Source organism: Phalacrocorax aristotelis, chromosome 2, assembly GCF_949628215.1.
Source record: "Phalacrocorax aristotelis chromosome 2, bGulAri2.1, whole genome shotgun sequence".
Lineage (NCBI taxonomy): Eukaryota > Metazoa > Chordata > Aves > Suliformes > Phalacrocoracidae > Phalacrocorax > Phalacrocorax aristotelis.
The window spans coordinates 95,072,757-95,087,803 of record NC_134277.1 but is presented as its reverse complement, the minus strand read 5'-3'; the positions used below and the strand labels follow the sequence as shown (position 1 = coordinate 95,087,803).

The 15,047-nt window shown below is 39.6% G+C and overlaps 1 protein-coding gene across 6 annotated transcripts in view; it reads right to left on the bottom strand.

Moving 5' to 3' along the window:
• Positions 1 to 672: 672 nt before the first annotated feature.
• Positions 673 to 15,047, bottom strand: part of FHOD3 (formin homology 2 domain containing 3) — a 407,821-nt gene continuing 393,446 nt past the window's right edge. For all 6 annotated transcript variants that reach the window (XM_075084393.1, XM_075084397.1, XM_075084392.1 and 3 more), the window contains one exon: positions 673 to 4,636. In XM_075084393.1, the coding sequence (XP_074940494.1) occupies positions 4,554 to 4,636 (83 nt within the window). In that variant the 3' untranslated portion in view covers positions 673 to 4,553. The remainder of the gene's footprint in view (positions 4,637 to 15,047) is intronic.

Sequence of the window (15,047 nt, the reverse complement as noted above, 5' to 3'; positions counted from 1 at the left end):
GCAAGAGGATAAAGGATGTGAAACTGGTAGCCTGCAACCTCGTCCTCATTTCACCTCAGTGAAACCAAAGCATTGTAAAGACAACAACCATGCAGCATACACATACCTGAATCCAGACTATGGTCAAACAGTTTCTAAAGCATTTTGGATAGACGCTTGCTTTTGTTACCATACCACGGATGCTGGTGTAGAGCGGATGCCGGGCAAAAAGTACCATTTACTGCACCTACAGCGGCATCCCACCCCTTAGGTTTGCAGTAGGTGTTGCAGTCTTCACATGTGACTTTTCAATGGCTTTTAGTGTTCTCCAGGGTATGTTCAGAGCACAGCACACCAGGGATTTATGGCGCTGTCCTGCTGCATTTTCCAGTACCTTGAGGGGGAATGGAGCACCTAGCGGGAGGCCCTTGCTGTTCAGTAACGTCAAGACTCTGACTCCAAATTTCTGTTAAATCGGGGTATGAACACTTATCTAGATATTCACATGTGACTTTTCACTAAGCTAAAGCCAAAGCCTTCTCTACTTACAAATCTGATGCCCTGTTTTGCTGACAGAGTCTATCAGTACAGAGATTTACAACAAAAGGGGGTCAAAAGAGAAGAAGAAATGTATTTTGAAAACTGCTTTTGACACTGTTTCCAGTACTTATCGGAGCAAGAAAGACCCTCATTAAAACACCATTTTTTTATTGATTTTGGATTATGGACAGGGATCTATCAAACAGAAGGGTCAGACGTAGCAGCCAAGGGGCTATAAAACATCTGGAATCCATGAGCCTGGTGCCTGGCCTTACTGAAAGGTGAGGAGTGATGAATTTAATTTTTGTGAGGGATCTTTCACTCTCGATTGTGGCACAGAGCATTCCCTGGGGGTGTTTCTTCACCGCAGCCACGTAACTGCTACTGAAAGTTATCCCTCAGTTGGGAGCGAGGGAATACGAAGTATTTGTATGCAGCCTGCTTTTAAACACCAAGGGAGATGAAAGGAAATTAGGATAGCTTCCCTTTGGCGGCCATTTCATATGCTAAAGTTTACCTCAGCATCCAAATCAGGAAGGCATTATGGTGGTAGAGAGACAGACAGACAAGTTATTGGCAGCAGATGGGTGCTGAAATTAACACCAGCAGCGTCTCTGAGAGCTTGGTGGAGATACAAAACTCTGGGCACTACATTTGCAGCTGACTGGTATTATGAGAAAGGGAAGAGAGGTAGTTATTATGGCTGCCAGTGTTTAAAACCAGCCTTCATGGATCTCTAAGTGAGAAATGGGAACATGTGTTACTACATCGCGTTTCCAGGACCTTTATATTTGTCACAAAAACAATCCATATCTCACACACCTTTTAAAAGAACTGTTACATCTTTATGGTGGGCTCTTTTGATGATGGAAGGGCAGGCAGCAACTCCAAACCTGAAGGTTACAACCTGATTAGACAGACAGACAAAGGCATGCAAATATAACCAATCCCTCCATTTCATCTGGAATCCACTAGTTAGATGAAGGGGAACAAATGTTATTCCCACAGTCAGGACATGCTAGCAGACTCCGGAGGAAATACAGCCACTTTACATATTAGCACACTGGGCCACTGGCCATTTTTATCAGGAACCAAAATGGAAATCTTTTCTGTAGTTATTGCATTGTTACTGTGTTTGATGATCTTGTTGGAATAAACACTGAGGACAGTGGAATTAATCTGACTGTACACTACTGCATAAACAAGACCAAGTTATCCTTCAGAAAAATTAGTATCGGTTTTACAGACAGAGAGCAGGAACAGAAAAACAAACATAATGGAAAAATAGACAAGGAAGAATATGCTTCACATGTAAGACCCTTGCATCCAGGGAATCTGAAAGAGACTGGCTTTTTTTCCTGAACTTATTCTAACCCCATTCCTCATATTTATTTTTCTCCTCGATAAGGAGCATATGAAGTTTTGCACAATTTTTGCACAATTCTTGGAAAATGCATATTCCCAACTATCAGTAATTCATCGGCTATGTTGTTTCAGACACAGATGCTGTACTATGTCTAAATGAAACAAAAGTTTGTTTCCTGTTAGCAAGTCATCACCAAGAGCCGCCTACTTTGCACATTCACCATATTTTAATTAAAATATTCAGTTTTAAAAACTGGTTTGACTTTCTCCCTCCCATCAAATATAGGCCCTCTGTCAGCAAAAATGCATTTTGTTGCAATTTTGCTTCTTTTATCACTTAGCAAGTACCACAGTTCAACATAACCATTACATTCAGGGTGTCTTCCTCTTGTTTCAGACATCAAAGACCTCCACAAACCCCCAGTACCTTCATTTCTTTGTTCTAAGCATCCTTAAGAGAGATTTAAAAAGTCAATAATGGTGAGCAGCACATAAAGATCCACTTTAAAATCCAGATGCTCATAGGTCTTGCTTATTTTACAGTGACATTAATTGTATGCCACTTCTTTCTGTTTCCTAACCAGCTTCCTCCTTTCCATAGCTTTCAAATACACAGCATGTTTTATTAATTACACAACTACTGCCTTCTGCCTACTTGTAAAATTGACTTTTTAACAAGCTGAGGGGAAAACCACATCAAACTCAATGCTGTCCTTAAGAACCTTTGCTCATTAGTGACTTTTTACCCCATGGACTTTGACGTGTGAAGATCCAAGGCATCAGCAGATAAAGAATGAAATGTTACGATCAAGAGGGTGGACAGCATAGATAGGATGTTCAACCGCAGATCTCATTGCAGTGCTGTCAGCTACATCGTTCTCTCATCACCTGGGCTCTGTGCTCACTGCGACGTGATGGATGACCAAGGTTTCAAAGGTTTATTGTGTTTGGTTCAACTATCCTGAACGATCTTCAGTGATTATCCTGTCCTTATTGAGAGCAGAGTAGAATAACTTGAAGTACCTGACCTAGCTCGGCTGCCAGAAGCCACACGGCTATGGCATTAGAAGCCCAGCGTAGACTACTAATTAACCTGACTTTTCAAGTGTGTTTTGCAGCCAAAATTGAACCCTGTTACCATGACTAAACTGCTGCTGTTCCCCAGTTAACTAGCTTGAAGGAAGCCTCAGCTGTTACTGCGGTGCAGACACACCCTTTACCATCGAGGCTAAGGCAATGGAAAGAGATAATCCTGTGCATTCTTGAGGATCAATTGGCCATATACAGACTTTGGCTTAAAAAGCTCCCTTCTATGTTATTGTTGTGTGCAGTTCTTTTCAAAATGCTTCAGTTCTGGCTAGGGTGACTGTTCAATCCATCTTCACTGCTGTATATGCCCTCCACTTAAAGGCAGATGAGTTGACTAAAGATCCTTCAAACACACACATTGAGGGCAGTTATAAAAGTCAGTCATAAAACAGCGAGATAAGGGCAAACATACTGGAGTGTTCACTGTGGTACCCTCTCCACTTGCATCAAGGATAATCACAAAAGAGTAAAGAACAGCAAAAACACAGCAGGCTTTTAGCAGGGCCATTTCATATTCAGATTCATTAATTTGAAATAAAATCACCACCACATTATCTTGCAGCAGAGAAAAGCAGCATGAAGGGCACAGGCAAGTGAACAAAACTTCTTGATCTTAGCATCTGAATGCATTTATGAGTACATAAAACTGTTGGCATAGATCTCTCTGAAACTGTACAAATGCACAGTACAGCCACAGCTCAACAAGAGGGAGGTAATTTATGTCCTCTCCTCTGTGTGCATGCTGCTATGTACAGTAGGAGTGTGTATTAATACATATGGATTCAGGATCCTAAACCTTCCACTTGTATTGCAGGCCATCTCCTGCCCCACAGGGTGAATCCCACTGAATAACACTGGGTTCCTACAAAAAGACATTCTTTTCCTCCTGTCCAGGTGGAACATTAAGGCCCCAGAGTGAAAATCATGGCCCAGCTAGCTTCAGCAAGAACACGATTTCACACCATGACTCTATGTGTATAGATACACGCATACATGGCCACACATTCATTCTGTACATATACAAAGTTACACATACATTTTTACATTCTTTGGTGGCAAAATAATAATAATAATAAAACACCCCAACAAACCACAGGGTTGCACAGACTATGCGTCTTTGCTTAATGAAGCTGCTTCAGGAAAACTGGGGTTGCAGTAACAGGAGTTATTTTGCCTCTTTAAGGACTGTTCCTTGCATTGACAAAATGCCATACATTTACAATGACTAAAACAGGGCACAAGGAAAGCCAACGTAAACACAGCTCACATAATGACAGACAACTCAGAGAGAGCCCCCTCCTACCCACATCAACACACCATGAGAAGAAGAAGCCATATGCTTTCACCTACAAGCACTCAAATGCTTCCTCAGTAACTGTCCTGATGTTGTGCTGAGCTGCGACACACCCTTTTTCTGCCCTGACCGTGGGATTTTGCTTTTTGTTGCTTATTAAAATCGAACTAACAGAGGATGGGATGTTGGGAGCAGCAGAGGAGGCTGGCAGGTCAATGCCACACCGAAGGGTTCTCAGCCTGTGTGCTTCAGATGAACGGCTCTTCTTGTTGCCACCTCTGGGACGTCAAACCTGCATCTCAGAGGTGCTGATGAGGCCCAGTGCTTTGGCTTCTTCTGGTGTCAGTCCGCTCTTTAGTGTCCTTCTCACTGGATAGTCATATGTTCCAAAAGCAGGCAAAAAAAAAAAACAAAAACCAAAGAAAATGCAAACAATTAGATGCGATTATTACGCAAGACTTTCAGCTGAAAAAAACCCCATTAACATGCAAGCTGAGTCAAATCAAAAGTTGCTATGTACTCAGGGCCTCAAGTTCAGAAACACTGAGTAATACCCTATGCCAAATCCATGGGAGCATCAAGTACCCAGCAACTCCAAACAGTCAGGAAAAAAGACATTTGTCATTTGACATTTGGTCACCAAAAACTTTTAAGGAAAAATACTCCAGTTTCTCTGAAACTGTATCAGTTGATTTTCAGGGCAGATGATACTTTCTATGGACTATTATTTTATAGTTCCATAAAGATTGTTTTTAAGAGTTTTTGGATCTTTATAGGGCTCAATTGAATTTATCACTATTAAATCCTATTTGACTCTTTAAAGGTGTAAAAAAACCAGCCCCAAAAGTTAGAAGATTAAAAATGTGACTATTTTATAGTCGATTCAAATCATTAAAACTACTGTCTTCACACAAGCTCCCCTTTCTTCTGTAATGTTCCCCCCTCCTAGCCCCATTTGTGTCATCTTTTCCATTAGCAGTCTGCAGTATTTTAGTTAAATTTAAATCATAAATTTAGGCCAGTATTTTGTTTCCTATTTTTCTATGAAGTGTTCTGAACACTAGCCCTGACACAAAACTTTTAAAATTTGAGATTGCCTTTTTTATTCAGGAACAAGTGACTATGTGACTGCACACACAGTGCATCAGTGTCCTCCTAGTTTTACTGGTGCCATGATTTTCAGGTGGATGGGCTTCAGTTCAAGGCACAAATGAGGTGTTCACTCCACGCTTTGATGTTCCTCAAGTACAAAAGGCATATTCAGAAGTTTAAGCTGCATGCAAAGCATAAACAATGGCTCTATGTTGAACAAAATATATTCAGAGCCCCAGAATAATGATGTCTAGAGGAAACTCTTAAAGAAGCCAATTGCAAACAGTGGTTAAGGACTCCTTGCATTGCTATCATCTAGCACAATTAAGACCTCTAACCTATTTTGATATTCAGTCCGTGTAACTGAAACTGGGTGGTCACACTCAAGGGTCTAGCAGGAGTGAGAGGAGGGAATGGATCGGTATAGAAAACAAGAGGATAAGAGAAAGGGAAAATACTTGATTTAATGAACATTTGAATCCATGCAGGTAGAACAAATGTGATCTATGTTTGATAGTCCGATTTCATCAGTTACTGAGGTAAAGGAAGTGAGCCAAGAGTGCCACATGTGTCATTGGTCCTCCATTATCAAACTCTTACTTGAAAGTTTTTCTTCAAGGCCTGCTTCTCTCTCCTGCAGTATTTGCATACTTATTAAACACCATCAGGAGTCTGCATGGCAGTCTTTTATGATAACCACTTTTTCCTACAATACTGATCAGCAACATCTTCCAAGTTTAACAATGCTTATCTTAAAGCAGTACAAGGTTAAATGCAACTGATAAAGCTATGACCAAGAAAGACTATGAAAGTACTACCGGAAGAGCAATACACTTCAAAAAAATGCTCTGGTCTCCATGGTACAGAATACCCAACACAGACTTTTGAGTCAGTCTTCATCACTGGCAGCCTTTTATACTTCTCAAATTTGATATCCAAATGACCACAGTGACAAATGTTAATTTCTAGACGTGAGCTATGAAATACCTTAGGGTCTTAAGGTCTCAGTGAATCACCCAATGCTTATTTCTACATCAAAATGAACTATATCAGGAGTGAAAGAACAAATCCAAGAAAGCTGCAGTTGAAACATTTCTGTCTTATTAAAAGCAAAGATTTCCCTGTGCAGTTCACCTGCTTAGCTGCCTGCACTGCCTCTTCCCTGAACATGATTTTTTCTGTACCCTCTATAACATGCAGCCAAACGCAGACCATAGCTAGCTGGCCACCAGATAGCAGTCATGTTGAAAAATATGCGTACAGGAGACCAAACTTTCACAGGATGACTGTCGAGATGACATTTCTTCTTCCCACTGAAGCCAGAAGTGAACTAGAAACCAAATGTGGAACAAATTTCCACATTTTAGACACTTTTGCATAAGTGTCAAACCAAATGTATTCATGACTGCCCTCACACGTATCTCCAACTCTCTCAGACCACACTCACTCACTCACATTCACAGTCTGAGCACAATAATCACTGTAAAACAAAGCTAATTTTCTTGTCAGATGTTAAGACAGGAAGAGTGAGGGAACAGGCAATTGTTATTCCTGTTTGTAAACATTTAATAGGTACTGAGGTGCTCAGCTAACATTGGCTGTGTACTGGAATAAGCAAAATTCTGGTCTTATTTATGGCAATGTAAATCTGGAACAACCTTCTTTAGGTCAGTACAATTACTGCTGCACAAATAACTGGGCTAAGACTCCGTCTAACAACTGAAAGGGAATGTGTGCCTCTAACTTCCACGAAGCTGAATACAGTTGTTTAAATTCCTCTATCAGCCTGAGTGACAGGACTACTAGTTTACTAGGAAAAGCCAAATGGATTTACAATAACATATAGGTCTCTTTGAAGAAAATTACAGGAGTTTATATTCAGAAGTCATAATGTGGAGTTAAAATACCATGGTAGAAACCATCTTCATAGAAAAACAAGGAAGAAAACTAAGGAGTCTTCTTTACATAAGCAAGGTTTCTCTCTGAATCTCCAGATGCCTACCTATCAATCACAGTAAAGTCTTAGTCTGAGGACCTCGTGTATTAACCCTTGGTTGACTGAAAAAAAGAAATACTGATTGCAGCACGTGACAAGGACAAGTGCCCTGTTCTGGGTTTGCTGTATGACTCACACAATGGAGGCCAACCCTGGGTTTGTACCTTCTGTGCCACTGCAAAACAAGTAGGAATGACAATACTCAATGAATTGCTGGGACATATGCAGCTGTAATTAAACAAAACAATCTCTCTGCATCCCTCAATTGACTGTTCTAACTTATCTCAGCTTTCTTATAATGCAGAGAAAGATAACTTGGATTTAAGATAGTCCAGTGACCTAAGCTTTTAAGGCCAGCAGTTAGGAGAACAGAGCTCCAAACAATGTAGGACTTTGGTGGTCATAACGGAATTGTCAAGAAAATAGTTAAAAAAAAGCAAAGATGTGAAGAATCTTTCCAGTGACAGAATGGTTCCCATAAACACTGACGGCTGCTGACTTGTGTAAACTAAGCATGTGGGGCCAAATACTGCAAAGTACTGTGACTACTGGCAAGGTTAATGCCGTCCACCATCAACAGGCAACTGGAAGGATAACAGCTGACAGAGTCAAATGAGTAAATTCTTGCCCCTACAATGCAACAGGCCAGTCTGACACAGATGAGTCCACTGGTAGTTTGAAATGTTTTGTACTTAGGGAGATGAAAGTGGCCTGATAAAGGGTCTTTTTATACAAAAATTTTATACAAAAATTGTACCTAGTATGTGAAAATTACTCACAGTACATTTCCTTATCTGAAGATACAGTGGATGGGTGCAGTATTGGTAGTAACACAAGAACAAGTTCCAGTCCCACTATTCTCTGCACTGGCTTGTGGACTATGGAGGCTTGTGGGTGATGAAGCCAGGAGAAAGTGGAGTTATCTACAGGAGCAGGGACTCCTCTGGGAAGTGGATGAACCTTGTCTTGACATGCTGTTAAACAGATGTCTGCAGACATTTGTCTATTTCTTCATAAACTGCTTGGTAGGGTTCCTCTATGTTAGGAAAGGTCATGAACACATTCAGTCATCAAAATTGAATGCAGAGAGATATTTTCCTTCCATGTTTTATAGGCATTGCAAAATTACATTTCTCAAACTAGATCTTCACTCTCCCCTCTTCACTGAACTCTGTCATGTCTCTAACTGGACTAGACATAATATCTTGGCTTGTAAAACCCTTGGCCTGCTGCAGATCACATTAAACTGAGTTATGGAATGTATTTTGGAGGCAGTGACAATAAAAATAAGACTTTCAAATGACCTTTTAGGTTCTTCAAGCAATTTTTAAAACATTTGCTAAAGAAACATAACATAGAGAGAAAATAACTTTCACTCTTGTCACAAGCAAGGCCTGCTGAGATCCTATAACCAAGAAACTAAATGTTGTTTTTCTGGGGTCAGAGGGTATGATTTTCTTTGTTAATCAGGAAATCTAGAATTTTATTTGATATCCTGGCAGAATGCAGTGTGCTTATGATGAACTCAATTAATTTGACTCTGCCTGTTGGGTCAAAATCTACACAGATACATAGCCCTCACAGTACACCGGGAATGTTTTAAAAAAACGCATAGTTCCTTAAGTGTAGCTTTGTCAGAGAATATAATTATCCAGGGTTTGGTTGTTTTTTTAAAGAGCAAATAGCATTCCCAATTTCCCCTCCCCCTACCTTTTTTTTTTTTTTTTTTTTTAAGATGCAACAAACAGTGAAGGTGTCTGGCTGGTGCCATTTATTCTTGCATTTGCAATGGCTTTTGGCACGTGTGCCTACACTTGTATGGATGAGTCACTTGAAACGCAGAATAGATGTGACCATTCTCCTGCTCAATGAGCCACAGAATTAGTGTCATTCCTATTACAAAGATGTGGCAGCCACAGAACTTTCTTTTGGTCCCAGCTGCAAAGGTAATGCAGCTGCTAGTTGCTCATTTGGAATGAAGAAAATTCTAGGTGGCTGTAAATTACACCGCGAGGACAGCAGGAAGGGCAGATTATAAGAAGCAATACAGGCCAGCTCCGTCATCTCATTTAATTTCATGTGTCTTAAGTTTATATTCTGTTACCTTTCCACGTCCAGCTTGCAGACTCAGTCTATTTTCTCATATATTTACATTTAACATATTCTCTTGGACTTTACTCCAATGAGTCCAGCAATGGCAATTTGCAACTCAAAAGTTCAATCCAGACAGTCTTGCTCATATTCTCTTATTTTAATCCTTTTCTGCATTTATGTATTTTTATGTCACTAAGTTATACTTAGTTTTATTAATGTATATATCATTGCTTAATATGGCTAGGCCTATATGCTTAATAAAAATACTAGAACATGTGCAGAGATTTTCTTACAGGGATTTGTAGGTCAATTTTTGGATTTTATCACGCACCTCTCTGAAGAAGTACAGGCAACTGAAATGTGGTCCTTGTCTGGGTCAGCTGCATAGAAAGCTCCAGGAAACAATGTATTATTAGGTATTATTATTGCCCTGCAGCTTTGCTTTGAGTCTGGTCAGCACTTCATAGATGGCACAAGTCTCTCCTAAGAAGAAATTCTGTAGTTCACAACCATCTCCTGGTGCAACTTACAGTGACTGTGACATAAAGAGGTGTCTAAGCAGTGGAAAAGGACAAAGTGGCATTTTGTAAGGAAAGTTTAACTTGTGTCTCATCTCCAGGTGGCTTACGTTATAGAGAACAAAAAATAACATTACTTTAGAGAATCTGGGCTGCATGAAGAACATACTGGTTTTAAAGTAATACTTAACATGTAGTTGAAACTGTTAAAGTTTCCAACTTTATGTATTTCACAGATCATCATTTACATAGTCCCAACAGTAAAGCAGAAAAGATTTAACTCCTTCCTTGAAAGCCTTCTATGACAAAACCCCCCTAATTTTTAGAACGTCTGTGAATTCCACTGTAAAAAGTGACTACTAAAAGCCATCCTGCTGCCATCCCTTCCATCATGTTTCCCACTTAACTTCACCAGTCAGAAGTGATTCCTCTATTAATAGGTAAAGCATCAAGAGCATACAGCTCACCAACAGCTGAGTCTGCGTGTAAGCACTATATACTATTTTCAAGACCAGATTATGCATTAACAATGCATAGGACAAAAAAAAAACAACAAAAGAGCAGGATATGGGATGCAGGAATTAAGCCATCTAACACAAAGTGTTTGGGGCATGCAGCCTTTACCTTCCATTTGAAATTTTAAAATGACTTAAAGTGTATTTTAAAGTGACCTATTATTAGATAATAGACTTTTGCTAAGGTGGTAGGTAGCTCAGGTTTATGAACGCAGAACTGACTGTTGGAGAGTGACTTGGTGGCGAAGTGTGACCATGTTTGACAACCCAGGTTCGGTGGAATGCAAATTAATTACCTCCATTAGGAATCCATGCTGGAGAACGCAAACAGTAAAAAGCATAATCTCTACAAGCCCAACAGATTAAAAATAAGTATGATCAGGACAGTCTTGGAATTATGCTATTCAGGTGGTGTTATTCTGCCTAGAGAAGGACAGATATATATACTTTTTTCTTCTGACATGGGCAAGATAAATTCAAAGTAGCACTGTGTGAAACATTTTTGTTGACCTTCTAAGAAAGACTTCCCTCCAAACACATCTGACACTTGCATCCAAGTGTAGTCAGATTCCTGCCTTCACAGGTCCTTGTGCTAAACTCCTTCGTGGCAGCAGAGGGCTCTCTCTGGCAGCTGTGATATCGCGATGCTCTTCTGGAAAGCCACATATGAGATTGCTTTTGTTGCTGCACTTCTATTGTATGGCAACTTGAAAAGCAAGCCTGTACTTCCCTGTCTTTTCTAGTTCTCAGATGAAGCGCTTTCCATAAGAACTCTCTGATCTTGTCATCCAGTAACACACTGCTGCCGATTTCTTACTGGGATGCTGAGATAATCATAATCTTTCGGGAAAGAAGGATGATGTAAATAAGGAGTATGTTGCTGACCGGAGATAAACTTGAAAGCCACTTTAATATGGAAAGAAACCAACCAAAATACATATCCTGTCAACTTAGGGCTGATAGTGTGCAACTCAACCATACATATTTTTTTAATACTAAAACTTACTTAAATTCCACTTTTGGGGATGAATCCTGTGACAAGAATTCAAAAGCCTTGAAATATACCTTTAAAATATGCCAACTAAAAAGAAATCAGAGGGTAACATAGATGAATTCACTGACACTGTGAACTGGGAAAAGTGAAAACAACTCTTTGTATCTCTTGTAAGATGCAAACAGATGAAGCAAAATTAGTTTTTTTCCACAGAACTACAGTTGAAAAAGTACCAAAAGTGTATAGCATAACAAAAGTATTTCTATAGAAAATGTCAATACCAATATTGTGTGACCTGGGGTCATGAACAGCTTTATTTCCTATATATACTGACATCACTTGCTCTTTATCAGCTGCTCACCTGCGGCCAGTTTCACCCACACTACCTTCAGCTTGTTCTTTCCTGCAATAAAGAAAGTGCTATTTGGCCAGGAAGGGATGGCCAGAGAAATTCCAGCACTTAGTAAACCCTTGTCTAGAAGCCCACGGGAAGCTGCCAAGCACTCCCTCTTTTTGGTTCTCCTATTTCTGGACACACAGCACACGGACATGCCAGCGGTCTCCCTATGCTGTAAGGTCCTGCTGGGACACAGCCTTCACCTGCTACCAGGGTAGTAGCTAAGACCAAAATCTGAGCAGTGGCTACTTCTTCCTCCACAGACGAGCACGTCTGGGCAGGCATTTAATCACATGAGGTGACAGCCGCTCTAAAATCACTAGGGACAACCCGTTAGGGCAGCAGTTTTCTCCTTGTACCTACATCATGTCCTCTGTGCTTGTGTAATGTAACATACATGAGCACGTGCATGTCTGTGTAGTGCTCAACGTCCCTGTCTTCTCCCTGTGAACTGAAATAAACAGGATAACAGATACGTATTTTTTGTAAACATTGCAGATTTAATTCTGACTCCCCAGATCAATGCAATGACTTCTCATCTTTCTTCCAGCTGCTGTATTAAAACAATGTTGCTCAATTTTGAGCAAATGCTAGATTCCACAGTATCTCTAAATACTGATACTAGAATCCAAGGCAAAGTTAAGAAATGTACTTAATGGTGTAGGCTGGGTTAATTTTATATCTGACTTTCCTTATATAAAAAAAGATAAAGCTGTTTCAAGCAGAACGTTTGAGGATAGGAGCCCCAAAACAAATAGTTTGTATCAGAATAAAAATCATTATAGAAATGACTCATAGATTCCTCTGAAACGGTGACTGGAAAATTAATTTAAGTCTCTTTTACAAGCAATTTTTTTACTAGATTTTTAAACCAGGCTTTCAGAAAACCTTTTGTTTTGAAGTCTACATGATGTAGAACTGTACAGAATGATGGCAATTTCACTTTCACAGTGCTAGGACCAGGCAAACACCCTTGAACAAAACTTGAGATACGAAAGATACAGTTTGAAACTCATGGAGATGGCCAAGAAAATACATAGGTACTATATATTTGAACATTTAAAAAGCAGAATGTCTACCCATCTGTCAAGATCAGTTATTTTAAAAGAAAGCTATAAAAATAAATGTAATGCATGTTGTAAAGCAGTAAGTGAGCGCTCAAAATTAAATACGAACCTACTTAGAAATGGTAGTAATATCAACAATCACAATTATATCTCATCGATTACAATTCACAAAACTGAAAATATGGAACCAGCTATTCAGCATCATGCTTCAAATAAAGACACTGATTTACAACTATTAAAACTCATGATGAGACCTGTAAATTACTCAGCTAATCCCACCTCTTCTGTTTGTTCTCCTACCGCTGTTGGTTCTGGCCTCTGGCAGAGATGAGATATGGGACTACAGGGCCTCACCCTGATCAGGTACATCAATTTCTATGCTTACTGTGGTCAACTGCATTTATTTATTCATTAACCAATATTAATAATTTTTATTTATTGATTGTATTTTGTTTTATTGTAGATCATGGAGTTCTGTCATTTTTGCAAAGATCTTGCCATCCTAAGGATGAAAGAATGTATTACTTAAAAGGCATCCAAGAGACACTAGCTATCCTGGCATGTAATGGAGATAACCTTCCAGCTGCCAGAGTTTTAAGTGCTTTATCTCACTTTCTGTTTTGATTCAATAATCAGATTTTTATTAACTGGGTATCGACCTTCTGAAGGCTCAGTACTTCGTGTGAGGACAAATAGACTCTGATACTGAATGCCATGGTGATACATTTAATTTTCCTAAATGCACAGCATTGCTGCTAAACGTGCATCACTAACTAGATTACTCTGCCCCCTCCTCTGACTCCTGCTAGGATCCGGTTACTCAAATCCTAAATAATTAGTTGCAAATTCTAAGTGAAGTTGCTTGCCTTTAATGCATTTCATGTAGACCTTCTTCTTGTATGGTTTTTATTTTTTTAAAAGCATAATTTCCATTAACTCCTGCTTTTAGTCAGGCTATAAATACCAGAAGAACAGTCTCCTTCCTGGTATTTTGGCACTTCTGTATATTTTCATAGCCAGAAAAAGTAAGTGGAGAGAGATGAAAATGAAAAATAATGAAAAAACAAAGAAAAGAAGTTAACTGAAGCACTCTATGAATGCCACACAAAAATTACATACCCTTGAATTCAAATAGTCTCCCATCTAGTATTTTGTTTGCTTACAAACATTTATTCTGAAGCAGCACTGCATGTGTTACTAAAACTTGTCTAAAGCTTGTCTCCACGCCTGGTCCTTTGGCAGAGCTCTTCTCCACATTTTGGCACCTGATGACAGCATGCTAACTCCTATTTCACTTTTACTGAAGGTGGAATTCAGTATGAAATACCTGACCTGGGATGTTCTACAGTTAAGTTTCATCCACCAGCCCTGAGCTAATTTGTCTAGGATTCAAGTAATCTTGACTCAATTCCTATCTCCTCCACAGTCCACTCATATGAGTCTGACAGATTACGTGCATAAAGACTGTAAGAATTTATTACTCCCTGCAAGTCATTATGCAAATAAATCAAGAAATCCTTATGTTTCCATATCTCAAGGGTCAGTCACGGGGTGTATTATTATGCTAACATGTGATTCTGAAGCCTAATAAAAGAACAAGGCATTATCATGTCTCTCCTCTCTTTTTTAAACATCACAAATAATTTTGATCATGTTGTCTCATTTGAATATCGGATAAAATTCTGATTCAATTACTATCTGCTCCAAACCCATTTCTCTAACTCAAATTAAAGGAGATTTTAAATTTTAATAAAACCTAGGAGAAGTAAGAGTGTACACACAAAGAAACACTCTGAGATAAAACAATGCGGGGGAAAACTAGGCTCTCACTCTGCAACATCCTCTTGCAGTGTCTCCAGCAGAATCCAATACAACCACCACTCTGCTACTCACCATCAAATATTAGTCACACCTGGGCCCTACACTATGGTTTACCATTCAGGGTCAGCTGAAGATCCAGATGCAAACAGTGCTGTAGAGCCAAGCCGTCTTTAAAGAGCTATTTCCTTGGCGCAGTTACCTGCAATTGTTTGTTGGCAAGATTGCGTTGGGATCCCCACTCTTTGACCACTGCCTTGACTTCAGGGAGCCAGGAGAGACATTGTCA